The following is a 23,695-nucleotide window of genomic DNA, read 5'->3' as shown; positions in this document are numbered from 1 at the left end:
AACATATTTTAGATAATAAGTTTTTATACATAATTTTAATTTTATTAAAACAAAATAAAAGCAAAAATTTTATTAAAGAAAAACTCTAATTCAATTAGTGAAACACTTTATTAGATACGAAAATGTTGTTAGTACAAAAAATAGAAGAAAATTTTGTAAAAAATTGAAAAAACATAAGTGATTCAGAAAGTAAATGTGAACGGGCATCAAACAAAAGGGATGAATAAATTTTTAACTGTTTTCTAACGGAGTATTTTAGCAAATGCCTGAAAAGCCAAAATCACGATGATCACGTAAATAGCCCAAGTAGGGAGAGTGTTTTATGCCAAAACTATAAGCAGGTACGTTTGAAAGATTGACCTGAAATGTGCGAACGTAATAAAAATTATTTCCAAGGAATTTAAAGCAATTATTAAACAAACTTTTTCTGGACAATGAGCTCCTGGACCCGGTTTCATAATGTCATCGGAAGGCATTTTATGTTTACCACCCATTGAGTACATAGGTGATCTACGCTTAATGGCTGTGTATTCGGCATCATAATAACCAGGACCGGGCATTAATTGATTAGGCAAGGGTGGCGGCTTCTGTCGACCGGCCATAGTGTAGGCAGGAGCAGACCGTATTGTACCCTCTTTGCTGATACCCAAAACTGTAGGAATTTTATAGACATTCGGAGCTAAAGTAATAAATTAAAACGTTACTAACTAAAAAATATTTTCAAATAAATTCCACCCAACACCAAAATGTATAATTTTTTTTATTAAAGAAAGTCTAGAAAGAAGTTCTAATAATTACAACTGAGTTCTCAAAAATCAGTTTCGAGCAAGTGTTTACAATGAGCAGAATATAAGGCAGGCAACACTACCATATCAAAGAAAAAAGTCGTGTCATTTCTCAACAAACTTCGAACATATTTTTCTTATATTTTGATCAATTGATCAGATCTGTTTGATATCGTGCTTGAGTTTTTCTGGTAAAACTATTATCCTATCTTTTTAGACTTTCTGGAGGGAAAACTGAACTAAAGTATTTTCGCAGCCCTCTTCAGCCCAAGTCAGCTTCGGACCATTAAGACAGTTCTGCAGGGAATGAAACAAATACTCTTCAAGTGGACCAAACTCGTGGCTATAAGGTGTAGCCCCAAGTAGGTAAGAATCACGACTACCAAGTCAGCGCGTTCAAATCTCAGCTTGGTAGAGTGTACTTTGGCCCTAGCCTATAGTGAAGGGCACAGCACATTACCGATTGGGGCCATACTCCTAGCTCTTTTTCTTCCCTCATTTCTTCTGATGTTCACCGACTTACATGATCGCTGATATAAAGCATAAATGCGTACTAAAACTGCGTACATAGAAGCTTTAATTAATGTATGTAATTTTTGGGTTTATCTTTCTGTACGCGGGTAATCTTCACGATTGGAAAGAGTAGAAGCATCGCCTGAGTCCTTGGTTCAATATTCAAAATTAGGCAAGCAAAACTTCTCCAAATATGTCCATCTACATATTGTCCATCGATTTAAAATTTATTCCAACATTTTCTATCATGACGACTTAAAGCAGACGACAGCAGTTTATTGACCTATTGCCATGTCAAAGCTTTCTGCTCATTGAGCAGAAGAAACTTAATATGCAGGAAACAAACTTTATTTTAGTTATTCTTATGAGTCATTTGTATAAAAAGTGAAAGTAACACACAGGTGATGGACGGTAGAGATTCGGTTCTAGCCGAACACATTCTTAATCTATTTCTTGATTAATAAGATGATTGTTATGAATGGGATAGTGTGTTAGCTATTAGCAATAATTTGTTTGCCATTCTAAAAGTTACCTGATTATTTCTTCTCGTACTGTACTGGCTTCTACAGCGTATTTAACCTTTGAACTTTTCGAAGATTTCACCGTAGTCACAGCGGCGCCGTCCGCAGTTACGTGAGTTTTTTTCGAAGAACTATCTGCTTTCGTTTCTTGACGATTGGCACTACCTTTAGCTTGGACCTTAACAGTACCATCATCCTTGTAGCCGTTGGTTGCAGCCTGAATCGTTGTCGTAATTATATTACCGGTCTCACCGTCTATGCCATTAATTTGTTGCATTTGCTGGGAAATCTGAGCATCGCTGCCTCTAGTGCTAATAATCGTGCGTTTGCTAGGCTTCGGTGAACGAGATTTTCTACCATCTACTGAGGTGCTCAAGCTACTAACATTTTCGTTTAGATTAATTGGTTTATTTGACGATTTCACTACATTTTCATTATGCGCAAGATTTGCCGAATGAGTTTCAGTAATTGTGGTTGTTTTTGTGGTGGTGCTTTCTTTTTGTTCTAATTGCTGCGTTTGCAATTGTTGCTGTATTAATTGTTGTTGCTGCGTACTTGCATTCTCAAGTATAACCAAATTCGTACGCACTACGCAGTGGTAAGAGGGTGAGGTAATAGTGATTATAATTGCAAAAGAAAAGGAAAAAACAATAGATCCGTGATAAGAGTGTAGCGAGAGAAAAATAAAAAAATTGTTTTTTAACATTTATGTATAGACAAAGCTTCCTCATTCGTTTTTGTTTTTATTGAGGTTACGTCGGAATATTTCTTTCACTTTTAACGTTCCTTTACGTTAGAATGTAAAAGTTCAATGAATGACCCAAGCGCTGAAAAGAATAGATGCATTCATATCGTACATCATGCGAGACATCTTTTTTATGTGATCTTTACTCCAACAATGGGATGCAAGCTATCTGTTCAACTACTACAACTTTAGTTTGAAATTTTGATTGCATGATGCACGGCGCAGACTCATTTATTGTGTGCTTAGCACTTAAATCTTTTTGTGGCAAAATTCGAATCGTGAAAATATCATGCCGATAAGATATATAAGTGCAAGGATGAAGAAGAAGATGTAACATCAATTTATGAATTATTGGAATTATTTTGGAAAACTTAACTTTTTCACGATTGGGATTATAATACTTTTCTCAAAGAATTGTCTCCGATATGTGGTCGCAGTAAATTGGCATAAAACGCCTTGAAATCGGCAAAGGAACTTGCTCTTTTGAAGTCTATCTACCGAAAGACATGAAAAGTATTTATTTATACCCGAAAAGTTTCCTGCTTGAAGGTAAATATGACAATTTTGTCCACAAAAATTAATGAATATATTTCTACATGAGCTGAGAAGTGCTCATCAAATTTTTGATGCGCGGTGGTTTTGGATGGTTGTGGCGATGGTTTGAGTAAGTTCAAGTGTTATTATTAAGTGTTCCTTTCTGAACGACCATAAGCCTGCACAAATTAAAGACAAGCTGAATGCTATCTACGGAGGCGTTGCACTTCATTTACTACAATGAAATTTTGGTATATAGTCGTATCTCGTTGGTTGGCCATAAACGTTCGGGACATCGCCTAGCTTAAGATTAGCGATATAACAGCAGCTATGAATATGTCCAAAGAACTTGTTTGTCGCGTACCGAATCAAGGTCTAGGCAGGAAGAAGCTGACCTTACGTTGATTGCTGTATTGGCTCACATTGGACCAATAATGCCGAGTCACATGCCGACGGCTACATCGACAAAATTACATGATTTGCTGCCACGCCCCATATGTTCTCTAGGTCAAGTACCCAGCTACTGTTCCTTGCTGACAAATGTTGGGATGTTAGGATGTTAGGGCGAAAAAGATTTCGATCAAATGACGAGGACATTGCAGAAACTGAAGTGCATTCTGGTAGTCGTGGCGAGTCGTATGACGAAGATGCCTAAATGTCAGAGAAGTAGTGATTGTATCATTGTTAAAAGATGAAGAACGTTGACGAATAGAGCTGAATTTTGGCCGTGTTTTGTATTTTCTTAGGTCGGAAACTTAACAGACAATCGCTATATATGTTGTTGTTATTTTTCCTGATTATGAAAGGTGTAGTTTTAGTAAACAGAAAACTATTTAATTAAAGCACTACTATGTATCAGTGATTTTAAATTGCATCTGTGTTTATAAAATTAAAAATAACGATGCTTTTCAATGGGCAAAGTCGGGATACGAAGAAATTACCACATGTAACATCAATAAAAAATCAAAAGAGCATTACTTACCAGGACTTGCTAAACGCTTTTCGCGTCTTTGCAAGATTCGATCTTCTACATAAGGTCCAACTGGCATGACTAAATATATTTGTATGTACCCAGGCATTCACATAAACATAGATTAAAGCATTCATATGCATAGATATTTACAGAACAATATGGATAAAAGGAAAAAGCGCACAAAACAATAAACAGAGAAGAAAAACGAAAAGAAATCGATGAGAAGTACACATAAATGTAAGGTAAATACTGTGTTAGGTATATACGCTCTCTAGGAACTTACTTGGCATGATTGGAGTTTTAAGACCAAATGTATAGGCAGGAGTATGATCGGGTTTATAGTTTTCGGGATGATAATAACCAGGAGCTAAATATACATAAAGTAAACATTTACGTAGGGGACATATCAAGCAAATGAACATGCAAAGCGAAAAAAAAGACATGCAGCTTACGTTACTCCACCTTATACTATAGCCTACCTGGTGCTTCACTTATCACTTTTACAATGCTTTTGGTGCCAAAAGTGTAAGCAGGTTTATGGTCGAGAGGGTGCTTTTCAGGTTCATAAGCAGTGGGTGCTAAAGTTTAATGGTTGAAATATTTGCATGATATATTTTTATCCTAATAGCCTTTACATACCTGGTGTATCACTGATCGTTTCCTTCTTCAATTTCATACCAAATGTAAAGCCAGGCGTATGAGTTTTTAAATCACAATTCTCCGGTTTGTAATCTCCAGGCGCAGGAGTATTTTCCACATATTCTTTCAATATGCGTCCTGTGATGGTATAGGCTGGACTATGATCTAACTTCACTTTCTCTGGACTATAGGAGCCTGGTGCGGGAGTGTCACTGATAACTTTGTCCTTCTTCCGTCCGACAATTGTGTAGGCAGGTGAATGATCTAAACGCACTTTTTCGGGAGCATAATCTCCTGGCGCTGGCGTATTGATTTCGTATTTTGGATTATGTTTTCCAGCTAGAGTATACGCTGGAGTATGATCCAAACGTACTTTCTCCGGGCAATAAGTTCCCGGAGCAGGTGTATCGTTTGGTTTTTCAAAATTGTGCCTACCTTTAATAGAGAATGCAGGGGCTCCATCAAGTTTGCATTTCTCTGGGGCATAATCGCCGGGTGCTGGAGTGGTGATCTCATATTTGGGATTATGTTTACCAGCTATGGTGTAGGCCGGGGTGTGGTCTAAACGTATTTTCTCTGGGCAATAATCGCCCGGAGCTGGAGTATCAGAAACTTTTTGAAGATTATGACGCCCGGCCATTGTATAAGCTGGAATGTGATCTAAGCGGACTTTTTCTGGATAATAGGCATCAGGTGCAGGTGTCTCACTGAGCTTTTGAAGATCGTGTCTGCTCTTAATAGTGTACGCAGGAGAACCATTTAATTTACATTTCTCGGGAGCATAATCTCCAGGAGCTGGCGTATCATTCGGAATTTTTAAACTGTGTTTGCCAGCCATAGTATATGCAGGCGTATGATCTAAACGAACTTTTTCCGGACTATAGGCACCTGGAGCAGGTGTATCGCTAGGTTTTTCAATATCGTGTCTACCTTTCATGGTAAACGCGGGTGTCAAATTGAGTTTACATTTCTCTGGAGCGTAATCGCCCGGCGCCGGTGTATCATTGACTTTTTTAGAATCATGCTTACCGGCCATTGTGTAAGCTGGGGTGCTATCTAGGCGGACTTTCTCTGGATAATAATCGCCTGGTGCCGGAGTATCATTAGCTTTCTGTAAATTATGTCGGCCCCCAAATGAAAATGCTGGCGCTCCGTCCAGTTTACATTTCTCAGGAGCATAAGCACTTGGAGCAGGAGTTTCGTTCCGTATTTTCAGATCATGTTTTCCAGTTATTGCATACGCAGGCGTATGGTCTAAACGACATTTTTCGGGAGAATAAGCTCCGGGAGCGGGAGTATCACTAAATTTTTCAAGATCATGACGGCCACCCATTGAATAGGCCGGCGTACGATCTAAACATACCTTTTCAGCATAATATGCTCCCGGTCCGGGACTCTCATCTAGCTTTTGATGGCTATGTCGTCCCGATATTGAGTAGGAAGGAACGTGATCTAGCCGAACCTTCTCGGGTGCATATGCTCCCGGTGCAGGAGTATCACTACATTTTTCCACATTATGACGTCCCGACATGGTGTAAGCTGGTGTATGATCAAGGCGAACTTTTTCGGGGGCATAATCACCGGGTGCTGGAGAGTCTATGTGATACTTCGGTTGATGTTTGCCGGCCATTGTGTAGGCTGGTGTATGATCCAAACGCACTTTCTCTGGGCAATAAGCGCCTGGAGCGGGAGTATCACTAATCAATTTCGAATCGTGGCGACCGGAAATAGAGTACGCAGGCGTCTGATTTAACTTGCATTTTTCTGGGGCATATGCACCAGGAGCAGGAGTAACACTTTTCATTTTGGTCTCTTGTTTGCCGGCGATAGTGAATGCGGGCGTATGATAAAGGCGCACCTTCTCAGGAGCGTAGTCACAGGGTGCCGGTGTGTTGGATGTTCTACGTACCTCAGGCCTTCCTGCTATACTGAAAGCTGGCGCTTTTCCTATCTTACATTTTTCGGGAGCATAAGAGCCTGGTGCCGGTGTTTCATTAATCTTCTGTACATCGTGACGTCCCACTATCGTGTAGGCCGGTGTGTGATCAAGTTTCACTTTTTCCGGGGAATAGGCACAAGGGGCAGGACTTTCGTTTATTTTTTTTACTGGATGTCTGCCTTTAATGCTGAAAGCAGGAACATGATCTAAACGGCAATTTTCAGGAGCGTACGTACCGGGAGCAGGAGTATTGTTGGTTGTTTGAACCACATGACGACCACTGATTGTGAAGGCGGGCGTTTTGTCCAATTTACATTTTTCCGGCTCATAAGCACAAGGAGCTGGAAAATTTTTAATATTTTATTCAGCCACTTAAAAACTTTTCTAAAAATCGTAAAGACATTTCAAATTTTACGGCAAATCCTTAAAACTTACCTGGCGTGCAATCAACAACATCATGCGTACTTTTGCCGGCTATGGAATAAGCGTGTGTAGAGTGTGTATTGGTTTTTTCAGGGCTATAGCAACCAGGTGCTAAATGAAGATATAAAATTTGGAAATTGTGAGCAACAATTAAACAAAATTAAATTATATATATATGCAATAATGTGAAAAGAAAGGAATTATTTATTTAGCTAAAGAAAAAACTACATACAAGAAAACAAAATTTGAACATTGCAAAAATAAACTGCAGAGCAAAGAATGTTTACCTGCTGGTGGTTTGTTATCGCAGTTAATTTGTTTACGCCTACCAAATGTGTAGCATGGTGAGTTCGTTTTCACTAACGATACCCGTTCAGGATAATATGTATTGGGCGCTTCGTTAGTGTAACAATGTGTTGGTGGAATCGTTCAAATCAAACATATTTTAAGAGATTTAAACCATATTAATGCTTCTATTAAGAATTTCAAAAGTGAAGGGAGAGTGATGTTCGTGAGAGATACATAATATGCTGAGGCAAACTAAAGTGCTTTACATTATATTAGGAACGTGAGATATGTATCATTGTATCATTTTTCAATAAAACTAAAAATGTGTGCAATGGGTAAAATAAAAAAAAAAAGAGCACAACTTTCCGTGTTAAAAGCATTAAAAAAGAGAAATCTTTTCATATTTTTTCAAATTAATCCGGACAACACAAAAAGGTAAGCGGATGTTGATAATTTATATAACGTTTTCATTAAATTTTCGATTTCAAAAATCGCTTTCGATATGTCAATTTTTAATCACCTTCCCGCGACCACCATGAAGGCGTAAACCGATTTCCACTGTCTCTTAACAAAATTGAATTTCCACGATCTACATGGCCCGATGTCCTGGTATATCGAACGGCGTTGTAGGATATCGAACGATTTCCAAACGCGGCATACTGATGTCATAGGGTGTTGAATGATGTCGTGGAACTTTATTTGATACTTATCTACTCAAAACTATATGTATAGACTTTATATGCTAGGTTTTAATACTTTTCCGACACTCGCATTAACTACGATTATTGACCTTCTGCTGCGTTACGTTAATTTTAATTATCACAAATTATTTTGTTAATAGGTGCTTGCATGTATTTTGATCTGCGACATCTATTGGTGATGATGATAAAATAATGCCAATTATCAATATAAACAATGTTTAAGTTCGGTCAAGGATACACAGACCCGGCTTGAATAGGAAGTTCTGCGGCACCCAGCATACTGACCAGACATAGCATCTTCTGATTAGCGCTTGTTCAGATCGATGAAGCAAGGCCTGACTGGCACGCTCTTTCGAAATGCTGAAGAAGTGGATCGATGATTGGACCGTTGCCAAATCAGTATAGTACTTTCAACATTTTATTGCAATATTGTTAGAAGCACGGGGAAAAGTTTCAGAAAATGATTGAAAATATTTTAATTAATATATGTTGTACCAATTTTTCTCAATGAGTGCTTTTTTCAAGTGAAGAAACGATCAAAATACATGCAAGCACTTAATAAGTAGAATAATATTCATTGTTAACTAATGGAACTAATGTCGCTTCATATAATTAGATTAGCGTGACTACAATAATGAAGTTTTGTAGGATGAAACGTAAAAGACGGTTTCATTCGACATTGAAAAATTTCGCAGGCTAAAGATAATAAAATTTTCAAAAAAAAAAATTCGTTGATTTTATTAATTATGTGAGGTACTGAATGAACTGCGATGTTCTTAGAACAAAGATGGTAAATATATTTTTTAATAAACGGAGAAGACATCATTTTACTGTATATTCTACCTTAATCTAACTACATTTTTTCGAGTAACCTTTTAAAGCATTTGTTTCCTCTCTGAACTGATCTTGGAGAAGCCTTTTACCACGCTCATCGAAATTGCTAGCATTTCTCTGTTTGTTTGAAGAAGTTTGCCACATTCAAATTTACTACACGTTTTCATAGTATAGAATAACAAAAGTATTCTCCTAAAAGGATATTCTTCTTCTTTGTCGCATTATAATTAGAAAGCATGATAATGGAGGCGAATGAATTATTTACGTTTAAAAACTTCCACTTGAAACGAATTCTGTTCTGATTTGACATTGTTTCTACGAAAATCGTTTTGAAGGCACTCCTTAGTAAAGCAAAAAAAAATAGAATTTTTGGATCCTTTAGAGGGACGGCGGTTGGCAATTCCTAAAGTATGCTGATTAGCGTAGAGTTCAACTTCATTTATTTTTATCCTTCTTGGTTTGCTTGGCTATCCACTGCTGCTTGAATGCTCAGATAGCGAAATTTGAAAAAACATTGAGCCCTTGGCATATATTATTAGTTCATGATCCCATATCAATTTGGGACTATAACCTTGATCCGAACCATTATCGCGTCAATACATAAAGTATAAAGAAGAAAAAAGTGGTGTGATACGGTCCACCATTCAATACCCTACAACGGCATTCCTTCACATAACGATTTTCCAAAATAAAATGCTATACATGGAAGATGCGCGTAAGAGCATCCCGATCTGAAACATTTGCCTAGGCAAAAGCAAATCAGTGTACCAAGTTTGCCAAGAATATTTCAAAAATTACGACCTGTAGGTTGAATACAAAAAAACAGACGAACAGGAGAGCAAACAAGCAAAGAATAAAATGATTCTAAATCGATCGACATAATAAAAGCAGCATCCCTCTCAAGTCCTTCTGGATGTTATCTACCTCCGCGCTAACTTAACACACTTTTGTACCATTACTAGTTTAGGATATAAAAACTCGAATTTCTGATATGCAAGAAATGTAACGTCATCGTTAAAATGGTTTCTGTCGACCAAATGACTTCTCGTCGATGGTCACATTTAAAAAATTTTTTTTAAAAACTTAAAAAAAAATTTAATCTACAATGTATTATACAATAAACAAATATTCGATACAGTTTATATCGTTCAATTACTTAAGGACGCTAATGTATAATGTAAAATATTGACGTGCCTTTCATGAACATGGAATTGTGTACAACGGGAGGTGTTTAAGCCAATTATTTTGTACAAATTTTTAACAAAAACTAAAAAAAAAAAAAGGGAAAGAACGAAAATTGCATTTTTTATTACCTGGTGTACTGATTAGAATAACATTAAATTTAATGCGAAATGTGTATTGAGGAGCTCGCGGTTTTATTAAATCGAGCGGTACAACTCGATAATGATTTGGACCTAGATGTAGAGCGGAGAAATTTTCGCCAAAAAAAATTTTTTTTTTTTTTTTTTATTTTAGAAGAAAAATACAAAATCAATTAATATTAATTAAAATTTTCGATAAATTTTGATAATTAATGCTAAAAGAAAAGAAGCTTTTTATAGCAATAACAAAACAAAAAGGACTAAGCTCATTAGCAATGCAAACCATCTCAATAAAAGGCAATAAAATATTGAAAGCCACATATAGGTTACCTTATTGAATTTTAAAAACTGCGTTTCTCTTGAATGAAATGTCGAAAATATTTTTTTTGGATTTTTATACAAATATCGGTTTATGATATATTTACACTGTAAAAAATAATGAAACAATTTGAGACGATTTTAAGATTTTCAAAATAATGCAATGAGTTGCTAGACACAAGCGTTGAAATACTCCAAAGCAGCACATAGATATATACATATATATATATATATATACATATGTATATACTTATAAGAAATTTGAATTGAAACACACTAACCCACTCAAACAACAATAACATTAACCAGAACCATTAACTTATATTTAATCAATATGCACAATACTTTCATTTACCTGGTGTTGAATCTAATTTCTCCGTAGCCAATTTCTGACCGAATGTATATTTTGGCGCCGTTTGATTGATGGTCTTGGTGGCTCTCTCCACGTTGTATTCACCTGGTGCTGGTGTTGAAAATTTCGACATTGCTTTGGGACGACTTTGTAAACTGGACGCTGGCGGTGTATCTTTACCTTTATTACCTAACCCGGTAATATTGTATTTGGCTGGACCTTCGCCCAATGTCTCAGTTGCAAAGCGATGTTTTTGCCCGAAAGTGAAAGAAGGAGCGGCCAATTTGCGGGAGTCGGTTACTTTGGACCCTTAAAATAAAATTAATCAAATTTCATTGGTTATATATATGTACAAAGCAGACACGGAAAGAATAGACAAAGCGCCACATTCGTTTTAGGTGATAAAGTATTTATATGCCCTATACCTTAGACGATTTCAATAATTTCGAGATAAGATTTGTTTAATTGGTTCGAGCAACCGCTATGTACGTTAGGTGAAGCATTATAACTTTAATGGATACTAACAGAGAAAACGAAATACCTAGATGTTCCAACATTTTGTTCAAAATCGAGTTTAGGAAAAATGAAATAAGTAAATTAGATAGAGATAAATATAATAAAGTAAAAAATATTTATTTCTTTTTAATAATAAAAAAATGCTTCATTAAAATATGTTAGAGCCTTTGGCGTGACCGCTGTGATCGATAGCAGATGCGCAAAAAGTGCCTAAGATGCGCTTGGAAATAAGTCTAAAAAAAAATAATGATATACCTTATATGCCTTGTGATACAAGGGTGGCCTATCTTTATACGGATGTATACAATATATAGGCCCACCTTCTATTACAAGTGATCTCGAAAGACTGGCTTAGTAATGATTGTTGGAAGAAAATATTTACATGTATGCGTATATATTAGGTTATATTGCAAGGTCTCCGCGATTTTTTCCGCTGTTTAGAGCTCTTTTCCTGTCCTATTCAAATGATTCGATGTCGTGTGGTTGATATTTGATGTTTCCGTTATTTCGTGACAGCTTCCGTTCGGCTGCTGCTCCACCAATTGCAAAATTTCAATGATAGAGCTGGCATGTTTTCCAACGAAATGTCGCACTTGAACCTTCTTCAATGTAATCAAATTCGAAATTTTAATGTTAGAATCCTCGATCTTTGTTTAGCAAAATTCCCAGCAATATTTGTTAACTGTTGTTGTTGTTTACGTTTTAGTTTACCTAAGCATGCGCATCATCCATCACTTAGTGTATCTTTTCAATGTTTGCAGGGCAATGCGGGAAATAACATATGGCGGCTATATCATATCAACAGTCAAAACGGATTTCCTTTTATTTTAAATTATGCTTTCAACAAAGGTAATACATTACTACTTAAAAATTTGCTAACTAATATTGGGCTTAATATCGCTGGTAGGAAAATAGATGCCATTGTATCTTCGCTGTATGACTCACTATCTTCATTGAGTTCAAGGGCAGTTCTGATCAGTTAATTTTTTTAACAGATTTTGCGAAATGTGAACCAGTTCAGGTATTCTGGGAAGTCAAGCTAGCGTGATTTTTGATACATCGTAGCTGTTTCTTAGCCTAAAGCTCTGCACAATTTCATTGCTCGGTGCCGTTAGCATTAAAGTCAAATATATAGTCATCAAATAAGTTTTTTTGAGTTTAAGGTGAGATAAGTTTAGCATTAAACTTAAACATATAGTCATCAAATAGGTTTTCTTGAGGTATTAATTTATAATAAGAACTGAACGATAAAAGACAATGTTTTCGTTACTTTCTATATTGACTTACGCCATTTTTATTTAAAAATGATTTCATGCAAATGGTCGCCTCTGGAACTTTTGTAAAGATTCAATCCTATATCCGCTCTAATGAATAAATCGTTGAGAGTTCGTAGTTTATTAAAGTCAACCAGTGATCCAACACAACACCAACATAAAGAATCCAAAGGGATTTTTATATCACATGATATTTTTGGCAAGCTCACATAGGCAATTTGTGGAGATTAGTTGGTTACTGAACTTTTGTCGTAATAACTGTGCCACGAGAAGTGTAGTCTATTGTACCATTTTGTTGAAGACCACCTATTATCCAAGGCGAAATCACACAGTTTTTGCTACATAAAATCAGTTACCATGCTTCTCTAACGGTTTCAATTAACAGGACCTGCAATGCAATTTTCATGTCGAAAATGATATTTTCAGTCCACAAATAAGAATCAAAAGTTATTTTTGTACACGTAAAAGTCCACAGAAGTGTTTTCTGTACACCAAAGCGATAATAATCCCTAATTACCCAAATGTGACCCAAACGTGAACGAAACGTAACCTTATGTTCATTGTTTTCGTAATAAGTTTTACGAATTTCTATGCTCCAAATCCTAAGCAGAAGCGTGTTTTATATAAGTTCACTTTCGGAATCGGAAAATGGATGGCTATATACTTTAGTAAACCAACTAAGACTATTATAGACTTTTTGATAAACCTGATATATGGGAATATATCGGGTCTTACTTTGTTTACATTTGCTGAAGTGCTTAACTTACTTTGTTAATTTGTTAACTTTGCTTTAGGCGATTCAACTAAGAAATTCCTTTTGACTTACTTACCTAATAAACCAGGCAACGCTACTGATGCTGGTCCCGGTGTTTGGGTTTCAGCTGCAATTTGGCCACGTCTTACAGTTGGAGTCCAAGGTCGCTGTTCAAAACCGGCCACCATAATTCAATCCTTTTATGTCTCTAAATACATAAATAAATATCATAAATTCCAATTTTCCGTTTAAATAAACTTAAAAGCTTAGAAAATTGTCTGGAGTGCGAATAAGTTTTACTAATTTTCCAAATAATACAGAAGAAGTTTTACGAAGAAAATTAAATTTTAATTAAAGCGTAGGCTTGTAGGGAGGATATGAATTCCCTAACTAGTCTTTTGATCTCATCTACGCGACGATCTAGTATTGTTATTAAAGGGGAACCGTTGCTCGAACAAATAATAAAAAATCCAGACATGATTTCATTAGAAGGGCTATTTAGAAGGACATTAAAAATGCAATAGAGACATTTTAATAAAACTACTAAGTGTGCTAAAGGAGCGAAACATTCACTTAGCCCACGCCAGAGAGGGCTTCTTTCAATTTAGCAAATAAATCCAAATGAATGATAGCAATTTTCAATATTATATGTTCTTAAAAAACCCTTGAGCTCTCCTTTCACCCACAAGAACAAAAAAAGGACCTCTTTGACTGTCAAGAAAGGTATATTTCACATAACTACCTATTAACCTACAAATCCACTTATGAAGTCAAAGTGTTTTTATAGTTCATATAAGAATGAACATAAAAAAATCTTGTCAATGTTGTCAAGACGTACAAGCCCATTACATCAATTTCTAGAATTTATATACATACGCATACACGTGTCAGTTTACAAGTATGTGAGCGAAATTCACGTTATACACCAATTTAAGTAAAATTTTCTCAGGCATTTTGTTAAGTTTTCCCTGAAACTCCTTTGCTTATGTAAAGCTAGAATAAAATCAATTCCTCTTCAATATTGGAGACTAGGAAAAAATTTTAAATAAAGTACAGTGCAACGTTCTTTTATGTTAGACATCTATCTATCAACGTTTACATATCTGTTCACATGTATGCGCGCCTATTAATTTCTTTTATTTGTACCGGTTGTTAAGCAACATGTTTGGCCAATTTTTAGAAATTATTGAAATGCCAGGACATGGTGTTTGGCCGCAAGCATGTTTCAAAAGAAAAAAAAAAAAGAAAAAATAATAATATATATATATATATATATATGTAAGCACAACAATAACGATAAGGGAAAAAGTATTTGAGAATCAAACCCACCTTGACAAGAAATCAATGTTTGCTAGACATTGTTAGCGTCTTAACTTTCGTGTATAGCGATTTTGTCAGTTGACCTTCTTTATTTACCTATTTCTCTTAAGTTTTATTTCGTTTGTTTACTTGGCTACACGCCTCATGTACACATTAGGTATAAAGAGGGAGGTGTACGTGTATTAGCAAAGTTTTATTGTACTTTAGCCGTGTTTTCCTATAAAGAGCACAACAGTACAACAGCTCAACAGTCAGAAAAGAAGTTATGAACGTAACGAAAAGTCTTAGATTATAATAGCATACTTTTAGGTGTCCAAAGTTGAAATCACGGTCTATTTTTACATTAAAAAACGGTAACAGTTGGTAACTTGGTACACACAGTATATTTTTTTAAATTTTCAACACTTAATTGTTAAGTACTTTAATTATTTTTACTTATAACGTGGATTAGTAGTAGGTATTCTTTTTCAAATGCTGCACAATCTATTTTAGTATAGTTTTGCTTAAACATAATATATGTAGACTTTTTCTTTACAATAACCACACATTCAACCGTCGTAATATACAATATAAATATCTTTTCCTCCTCGGATAAAGTCATCATGGATAGCAATGTTCAAACGCAAACAAATAGTTTTACTGCATTTGCTAACAATCTATCTCTTTTGCCAAGACCATATAAGGAATGGAGGCAATAAAATTCCCAAGATGCGAACGTTTTGACATTGACTACTACCATTAATTGTAAATTTTGAGCCTATAATGAAATTTATCAACCCACTTCACATGATAGAGACACACAGAAGTTGAATACCTTTACTACTTTAAGTCTACATCTGTCAACGCAGCTTAACTAGACTATGCCATTAGATTTACAGAGTTACGCCCTTCAGAATGTAAGGTAATCTCAAATCACTTAAAGGGTCTACACCTAAGCTTGGGTCTTAGATATAGGATATTGCGTGCGGACGAAACTCTCCACGCCGCAGTCAACCTAACTCTTCTAATTGTTTAGCGACCATCACAATACTCCTCGCAAGGCCATAACCAGCACTCAGTTCTCCGTTGCTCTCACGCCGTTATTTCGTACACATTGAAAAATCCATATGGCTATTCTGTGTGCAAGTGACATACGCAGTGAGCACTTAAGCAACAGTCGTCCCGGCAGTGAGTACTAGAATGTTTTCGGGTGTTCGGCATTAACCAGCATTTAACCACTTGTACATTTGGATTATCCACTCACCATGAACTGCTACTGCCTACTTTTTCTTCATGAATTTTCAGTATCCAAAGAGAAATATACCCAATCACACTACTAATTCTATGCTCTCCTCAACAGCAACCAGATTTATGATAAATCTTACACTTCCGTAGTAGCTGCTTACTCAGTAAAGAAGCAGAAGCTTCCTATATTGTTGACGGTTTCTCCTTGAACAGTTTCTCATGCCGGTAAGGCGGAGATACTGCCGAGCGGAGTTATACAGAAGTTTTTACTGCGGGAAGAGCCGAATAATAGCAGTAGATTTAATACAAAGATACGCTACGTTCGGCGTTATCGAAAAGAGCCGCTTTTGCATTTTCTAAATATATATTTTGTGACTTTGTCGACTCGCAATAACAGCAAGCGATTATTGTTAAAGGGTAATAAACCAACATCGGGATGTATGTGTACTGTGCCCGCAAAAACTCACTCACATAATTGTAAACTCAATCCAATTCAATATTCAATTTGATAATATAAGCTACTGCTTCATGCCTGCAGCGAACGTTTACTCCTATTAGTGCACTGTTTGAAGCAAACACTTTCGCAGAGTATAAGAGTGGAGTAGGCAGAAAGTCTTACCCGTTATTCATGCGGTTTACATTACGTGCTATGTAGATACGATACGATATATTTACGTACACATATATGTATAAGCCAAACCTGAAAAGTGTATTCCTTCGATTTATCACGCTCTTCCGTGTGCTAAAAAAGCAGAGTTTAGACGACAATAATTTCGAATTTAAATGATGATTATCACAATTGCTCTCTAGAACGCAAGTCCTTATAGCACCAAATTTTTTTTTCATTTTTCGTCTTACTTTCATTTTCGTTCAACTTCATGCGATAACTCTACTCTTTTAAAATAATGTAAAATGAATGTTTCTTTTATGCAGGGGAAAAAAAAATTAAAACTCGTTTCAATAGCATATTCTTTCAATTATAGTCCAATTTGCATTCACTGGATTTTTTTATTTTTTTCACTTTTTCTGCTCATTTTTGTTACGGTTACTGCTACTGTAATATGTAAATTACTTATGACACAGGTATGATATATATTTACTAAATCATTTGATTTTTTTGCTTGTGCAAATTTCTGATGTTAATTACACGTTTACATACCTATGACAGTTTGATCGCGTTGAAATAATTTTTAAAAACATTTTGTTCTATTGAATTTATTATATTAATGGAGAAATTTCAATTCCATGAAAGGTAATTATTATCTATTACTTGGAGTCGCATGACTTGTTATGAGGGAGGCGGAATTATGAATGCTCATAATTCATTAGCAAAGATAAGATTTTCAAGGACTATTACAGTTAATTTAAGATTGCTAGCACTGCTTGATGTAGATGAACAAGCAACCCAAAGTGCTGCCAAACCAAACAAATTGCGATTAGAGCGGGCCGTTAATTCATTCTCTTTCTACACTACTTTGGATAAAAGTTGCGGCGAATTTGTTTATAAAATATAAAACTTTTTATCTATTCTTACAAAGTAGTTTCAACGTTTTCATTGTCTTAATAACATTCAGTTATATCGGTTATTACATATTTTGCCCTGGCTAAATAAAAACGTAATTGAAGGAAAATTATCAACGTGACCTTGATTTTTGAGAGTATTTGGCGTTGGTTTTGCCGATTTTCGGTTATTCTTTCCTCGATATTCGATTCGCTGCACGCGTCCCTTATTTCGTATGCACTGACCGAAGTCTCATCTCCCATAAAGATGTGTTTCATGGCGCGCTCGTTGTTTCGCAAATATAGTGAAAACTGAAGGACTCACTTTTGCAAGTCTACGAAAACTCGAATGACGCCTCACATGGATAAAGGTAAGTTATAGGATGGATAGAGTAAAATCTCTTTATTGAAATCAATCATTGAAAGCAAACTTATAGCCGTAGATAAACTTCTACTGAAGCAAGTCCGTGACAAGTTAAGGTTTCACATGAATTCGGGCCTCGTGAAAGGAGTCATATAAACTATTCAATTTTTTACATAAGTAGCATAAATCCAAAAATTTTTAGAAGTAGTAAGTACAACGTTCCGATTAACTTAAGATGGACCCAACTTTTATTATATCAATTGGATAAAAATCATTTCGTGAAAATTGCACATGTATAAGAAAATTAAGTTCATTTTTATAACGATCGTATTTTTTCAATTTTTAACTTCCATCCAAAACTTTAAAATTCAGCCTAGTTTGACAAATTGTCATGAAGAATTGCATCATCATATAGGCCACAAAATTTGGTGAAAATTATTTGGAAAAAAGATGCATTTTCAGACAACATCTCGCACGTCCGGGATGAAAGTTATCTTGAGCTAACAGGCATCGAAAATGAGGAAAATTATTCTATGATAAGTGAAAAAAACAGGAACACGCACTATACGCAACAGTACATCTATAGCGACAAAAATTCTAAAAAGATTGCTCCGAAAGAGTAATATTCAGTTAACATTAATGGATAAAGCCGCCAAAACATGATTAATGATTTTTTTCTGGCATTCACTAGACGATTTTTCTTCAAACGAAGTGCTATGTTAACAAGATACATCCATACGTGCCGTGATGCAATCCACTGACCTTAAAATGGGACAGATTCGAAAAGTGATTGTGAATCTATCAGGCTGCCGCAAACTCTTTTAGGTGTTGCATACACAAGTATGCACGAGTACCACAAGTGGTGAAGGGTATAAAAATCGCATTGCTATGTTATACATAAGGACTGTCTAATCAAAAAATAACGTAACTTGGTAACGTTAAATAAACGTAATGGTTGGTGAAGGAAACCCACATTCTGCAATGAAGAGATGAAAGAAATTTATTTAAAAAAAACCTAGGAGAGAAGTAAATTTGTTGAAAGCTGATTGATTAACTAGCATTCTGCACTCCCTATAAAAGTCCAAGCTATCTCTCGCTCTGCCTTAAATAAGAATATGTGTCAGTAGAGAATATTTGTGTACATAAATAGTTACTGTACCTGAGTTTTTAAAATAATCCAAAAAAAAAATTATACAAATATATATAACACCCACCACTTTTGACTTATTTCACTCGTCAAGATGTTTATATTTAAACAGATGTTCGTAAGAGACAGCAACGGCAACGTACAACAACCGTATTTGGTAAAATCGAACGCAGCTCGAAGATGCAAACATTAGCCAGACATTAAAGAGTAATAATTAATTTGACGTAACGTTAAACAGAAATGTCTCACCAGTGTCTACATAATTGTTACTATATATTATCAATTAGTACACATACACATGCACACATATATATACTCTTATAAATAATTACTTGTATATGTACTTATGCACAAAAGAAAACCATGTATTACACATACAAATGCAAACAAAAGCAAAAAAAGTGCATGAGTAGATTAATTATAAGCATTTGATCAACATGACGGACTGAATCATTTGAATTAACCAAATTTGGTAATAACAACAATACAAGTCATTGTGATCTTAGCGAGTGGGTGTAATTTGTTTTTATTTATTTTTTTTTTTTTCTCCGTTACAGTTGCGATTAATTTCGTAGATAAAACTGCATACTTAGTATAGCGAGGTGAATATATGGCATTTTGAAATACATAAACAAAATGCTTTTCAATAAAAACTTTTTTAATTTTTTTTTTTTTATTATTGACGCTGCTAATGATACTTTTTAATATGGCGACATTGATGATGTAATAAGAGTACGCGTGAAATATTCGGCAAAATTGATCAGCGTAGAGAATAGCCTGTCATTTCATCACTTTATCGACAACAAAAAAAAAAAAAAAAAAATCACTTATTTTAGAAGCATTGATACGAATGTAAAGTGACTCTGAACATTTCTACTTGAATTTCAGTCAAGTAAAACATTTGCGGTGTTTATGAAATCAGTTTAGAAATAAATTAAATTAAATAGACCACAACTAATGATGCGGTTTAACTTGGCTTTTAATTCGACCAAAGAAATTAAAGATGATTGAGGCTTTCAATATTCAACGTACAAATAATCCAATAGGAAGTTTATTGAGAGGAAAACAACTTATTACACCGTAGAGATAAATTTATTTAATTACCCATAAAATAAATTCAATTATTTGAAATGTAATGAGATTCTAAAGAGGATCATGTAAACTGGAGGCCAAGCTTTTAAATTAGTTTCCAATAATCATAGCTTTCCCTTAAAGATTTAGCTGTGGGCCTCATTCCTTACCATTCTCAAACTTTAGAAAGTTCTATAGCTGATCAAGACCTCCCATGCGCAGGCGCATTCAAGGCAGATCGATATGTTCATAAGGGGCTAAGGACGTCATGGACTGCATGTTCCCGAACATGATCTATAATAAACATGTAATTCTGAATAGATGTAATCAACATACCATGTACATAACACTGTCACCCTATATACTTGAAGCTTATTCATAACAAGGCTCGCCAGGAATCTTTTAGTTATAAAACGATTGCAAAATTTTTTCGTTTAGCGCTTACCTAAGTTTGAGAAACGAACATACTTTTCTATCAAAAGTGACAGCTGTTATTAAAGAAGCTACACTACTGTAAACTCCGGAAAACAAGTAAAAACACTACAGTGGGCCACAGCGCACCATTAAAGATCCCACTGCAAACTACATTTAATAGAATTATTCACAAACACTTTTCAAAAAAAAGGATATAAGTGACGTGGTCGGAAAAGTACTTCGATCTGAACGATTTGTAATAGTGTTGTTGCTTGGACCAAAACACGTCGGTGTACCGAATTTCATCAAACTATCTCAAAAATTGCGACATGCATGTTGGAGGCAAAAAACGAGACGAACAGACGGACGGAAAGATAAACTTGGAATCACTTCCTTCCGGGTGCCATGTCGCGGGATGCGTCTATATTAACCAGCTAGCAGTGTTGCATATCTTTAAATTTCCCTCACGGAAGGAAAGAGATGAGCTTGGCGTCAATACGAATCTGTTTTCACTTTTCACCTGTTTTAAGCGTGCCCGCTGGTGGATAATGATACTTATTAACCATTTTTTCAAGAAAGAAAGTCCTATGCCAACTGTAAATTTAATATGATATTTAATATATATTTGGAATGTTTCGTGGGGACGTGTGAATTGACTTTTCGGGCGACTCCAACTTATTGCAAGTACTATTGTATCACTGTTTTCTCGAACATTTATATAAAAATAAGCATAAATTTGTTCTATGAAATGAAGAAGAAAATAGACACGCAAACCAAAACAATGTCGGTCATATGATATAAGATTACTTACTGTACAAGAAGAAGAAAAAAAACAATAAAATTTACAGGCATATTTTAGCTCGTTTTGCTCGTTATGCTTTCACTTGAGCTTAATTCACTTCAAATCATATCCTTAGGAGCTATGAGATTTATTTAACAAAAAATATTTATCTAATTTTTTTTTTTTTTTTTTTTTTCGATATAATTTATACAATTTTCCCACCGATTATTTGCAAGAGTTTAGTGTAAATTGCTTTCTGACCAATATTTACATACAGCATTTGCGTGTGTTTTTCTTTTTCTTTTCCTTTTCGTTATTGTAGGCAATCAACAGCAGCTGCCAAACTCTTCGCCCGAAAATAGCGAACGTGACAGGAAATCGCCTTGGCCACATTTAACGCCTTTTCAAACTGTGAATTGCCTGAGGAACGTAATTGCTAAGTTAGTTTGATTTTCTTTCAAGAAGGATGTAATTTTCTTTTCTAGTGGATATGGAAATGAATGCATAGTATATTGACGGAAGAGTAATGTCGCAATAAACTCTTAGTGTTGCTTAGTCTTTGTTGTTGTTTATTTTTTTTAATGGACACGGAAATGAGTGCATCTCTTACTGCTGTTGTTTCGAGAAGCCCACAAGCTTCTTTGTACACTTAACGTGAATTGTAAACCGAGAGGATTTTACAGAAGTTGCGTGTTCCTGCCATCGCTGGCTGTTATTAGCTTGTTTAGTTTTTTCACCGCAGTTTCCTACTCTATAACATATACCAATAGCCTTTTGAAGGGGGAAAGGGTTAACGACAGATGACTTAAAAAGACTAATAAAAGGGAATTGATTTACAGCTGCCATAATGCTAAGGAGAATGTCAGTAGGGCCGCGAACAGTTGCATTTATATAAGAATACATAATATTTGCGAATATCTATGAGCCGTGTGATCAAACATCAAATTCCATAGCTCGTATTGACAAAAGTTCTTTCAATTACTTCACTGTAGGGTTTATCCAAGACTTTGCACATATTAATCTCAACTCAAGTTACTCGCAGGCAGATGTAAAAGGAAAGCCTTCAATTTTTTGAAGAAATTTTCTTTCACTTCTTATGCAAGTAATGTGAAAATGTTTCTTAGTTGGCATCTTCGTTTTACGTTTATGGGGCAAAATCCAATCTAGAAAAGCGATGCTTAGGTTAGCTTGGGAGTAAGTATTTCCAAGGAATCCAAACTGGCTTAAAATGCTTCTAGTTAATATCGTCCATTACTTTTACGACAACCTAATATATTGTAATATATTTTCTAATTTCTACCGTGTAAGCGGAAGTTGCGTTAATTGACGTTGATTTGATTTTTATTTACTTTAGCTGCAAGTTATAATTAAAATCCTCTTTTGAGCTTTCTTGTCAAGATAAAAAGCGATTCACTCTTACCTATGGTGGTTAGCTTGAAATTGTAAACATTCTCGTTGTATTAAATACTTTGTTTATAAGAAAATTTATGGACTTGTACGGCAGATGTTGCAGTTGCTTGCAAGTCAAGCTGCATACGAAGGTGTAAACAGGTCGATCACAACTAAAATCACTGAAGGTACTACCTTTTTCTGTGTTTTTAACTGGACTACGATGGAATATATATGCAGCTCTAGATACGGAAATAATTATTTTAGACTGGACTGAAAGTGCGGTAAGATACGAAACGTTTGGAAAGCGGTTTACAAGATTTCGAGCATAAAGTTGTTATCTTCAAAGCGATGAACTTCGCTTATGTCGGTCCGCTTTCAACACACGCAACCTTTGGAGGTGACCTGTATCTTGGGCTAGGGACTTCTTCAGCGCCTGAATTATTCTTTAGATCCCTCTCTTTTTGATTAGTACAGGTTCAGATTAATGCAGTCACGTTTAATAAATCCATGACTACGTCACACCGGAACCACAACGTTTCTACACTGAGGGCATTCATAATGATCCTCGATAAATGGCAATAGACGGTAGATATTGATGGTAAATACTGCGATTGTTAAGCTATCTAACAAGCGTTTTTTCAATAAATTCCAACTTTATCAAAAAAGGTCGAGAATTTATTTGTAGACCTAATAGTAATATGCCAAACAGTTTGAATAGTCTTTCCTATCTTCATGCTTATTTACCACATCAAAATAATTTCAATTATTCTACACATTTAAAAAGTAATTTAAGAATGGGATAAATTTGCTTTAATTCAATTGATATGCAAATTGGACTGGTGATGATGACGGTGATGATGATGATGATGATGACAATCATAAAAACAATTGTTTTGAAATATTTGCTTTGCTTGATTTAATTATTTCAAGTGCAATCATATCAAATGTTCTTAAATGCAATGCAAATCAGTGCAAATCCGCGCAAATCAAGTAATTAAGAATTTTATTAATCTTCTAATGCTATCAAAAATGCTTTGCTATTTCATTTAAT

At 35.2% G+C, this 23,695-nt stretch overlaps 1 protein-coding gene across 7 annotated transcripts in view; it reads right to left on the bottom strand.

Annotated features, from left to right (window-relative positions):
- Positions 1-577: 577 nt before the first annotated feature.
- Positions 578-23,695, bottom strand: part of LOC119634247 — a 39,789-nt gene continuing 16,671 nt past the window's right edge. The window contains exons 1-12 of one of the 7 annotated variants that reach the window (XM_038028310.1): positions 19,054-19,351; positions 13,508-13,637; positions 10,891-11,196; positions 10,209-10,310; positions 7,360-7,467; positions 7,085-7,183; positions 4,711-6,990; positions 4,551-4,649; positions 4,355-4,438; positions 4,081-4,149; positions 1,831-2,407; positions 578-679 (exon numbers count right to left, since the gene is read on the bottom strand). In XM_038028310.1, coding sequence (XP_037884238.1) covers positions 664-679; positions 1,831-2,407; positions 4,081-4,149; positions 4,355-4,438; positions 4,551-4,649; positions 4,711-6,990; positions 7,085-7,183; positions 7,360-7,467; positions 10,209-10,310; positions 10,891-11,196; positions 13,508-13,619 — 3,852 coding nt within the window. In that variant the 5' untranslated portion in view covers positions 13,620-13,637; positions 19,054-19,351 and the 3' untranslated portion in view covers positions 578-663. Of the gene's footprint in view, positions 680-1,830; positions 2,408-4,080; positions 4,150-4,354; positions 4,439-4,550; positions 4,650-4,710; positions 6,991-7,084; positions 7,184-7,359; positions 7,468-10,208; positions 10,311-10,890; positions 11,197-13,507; positions 13,640-14,760; positions 14,950-19,053; positions 19,352-23,695 lie in introns of those variants that run through there. The other 6 variants (XM_038028308.1, XM_038028306.1, XM_038028307.1 and 3 more) reach the window with 6 other exon arrangements.

Source organism: Glossina fuscipes, unplaced genomic scaffold (genome assembly GCF_014805625.2).
Source record: "Glossina fuscipes isolate IAEA_lab_2018 unplaced genomic scaffold, Yale_Gfus_2 2, whole genome shotgun sequence".
Lineage (NCBI taxonomy): Eukaryota > Metazoa > Arthropoda > Insecta > Diptera > Glossinidae > Glossina > Glossina fuscipes.
This window is presented reverse-complemented; position numbering and strand designations above follow the sequence as displayed.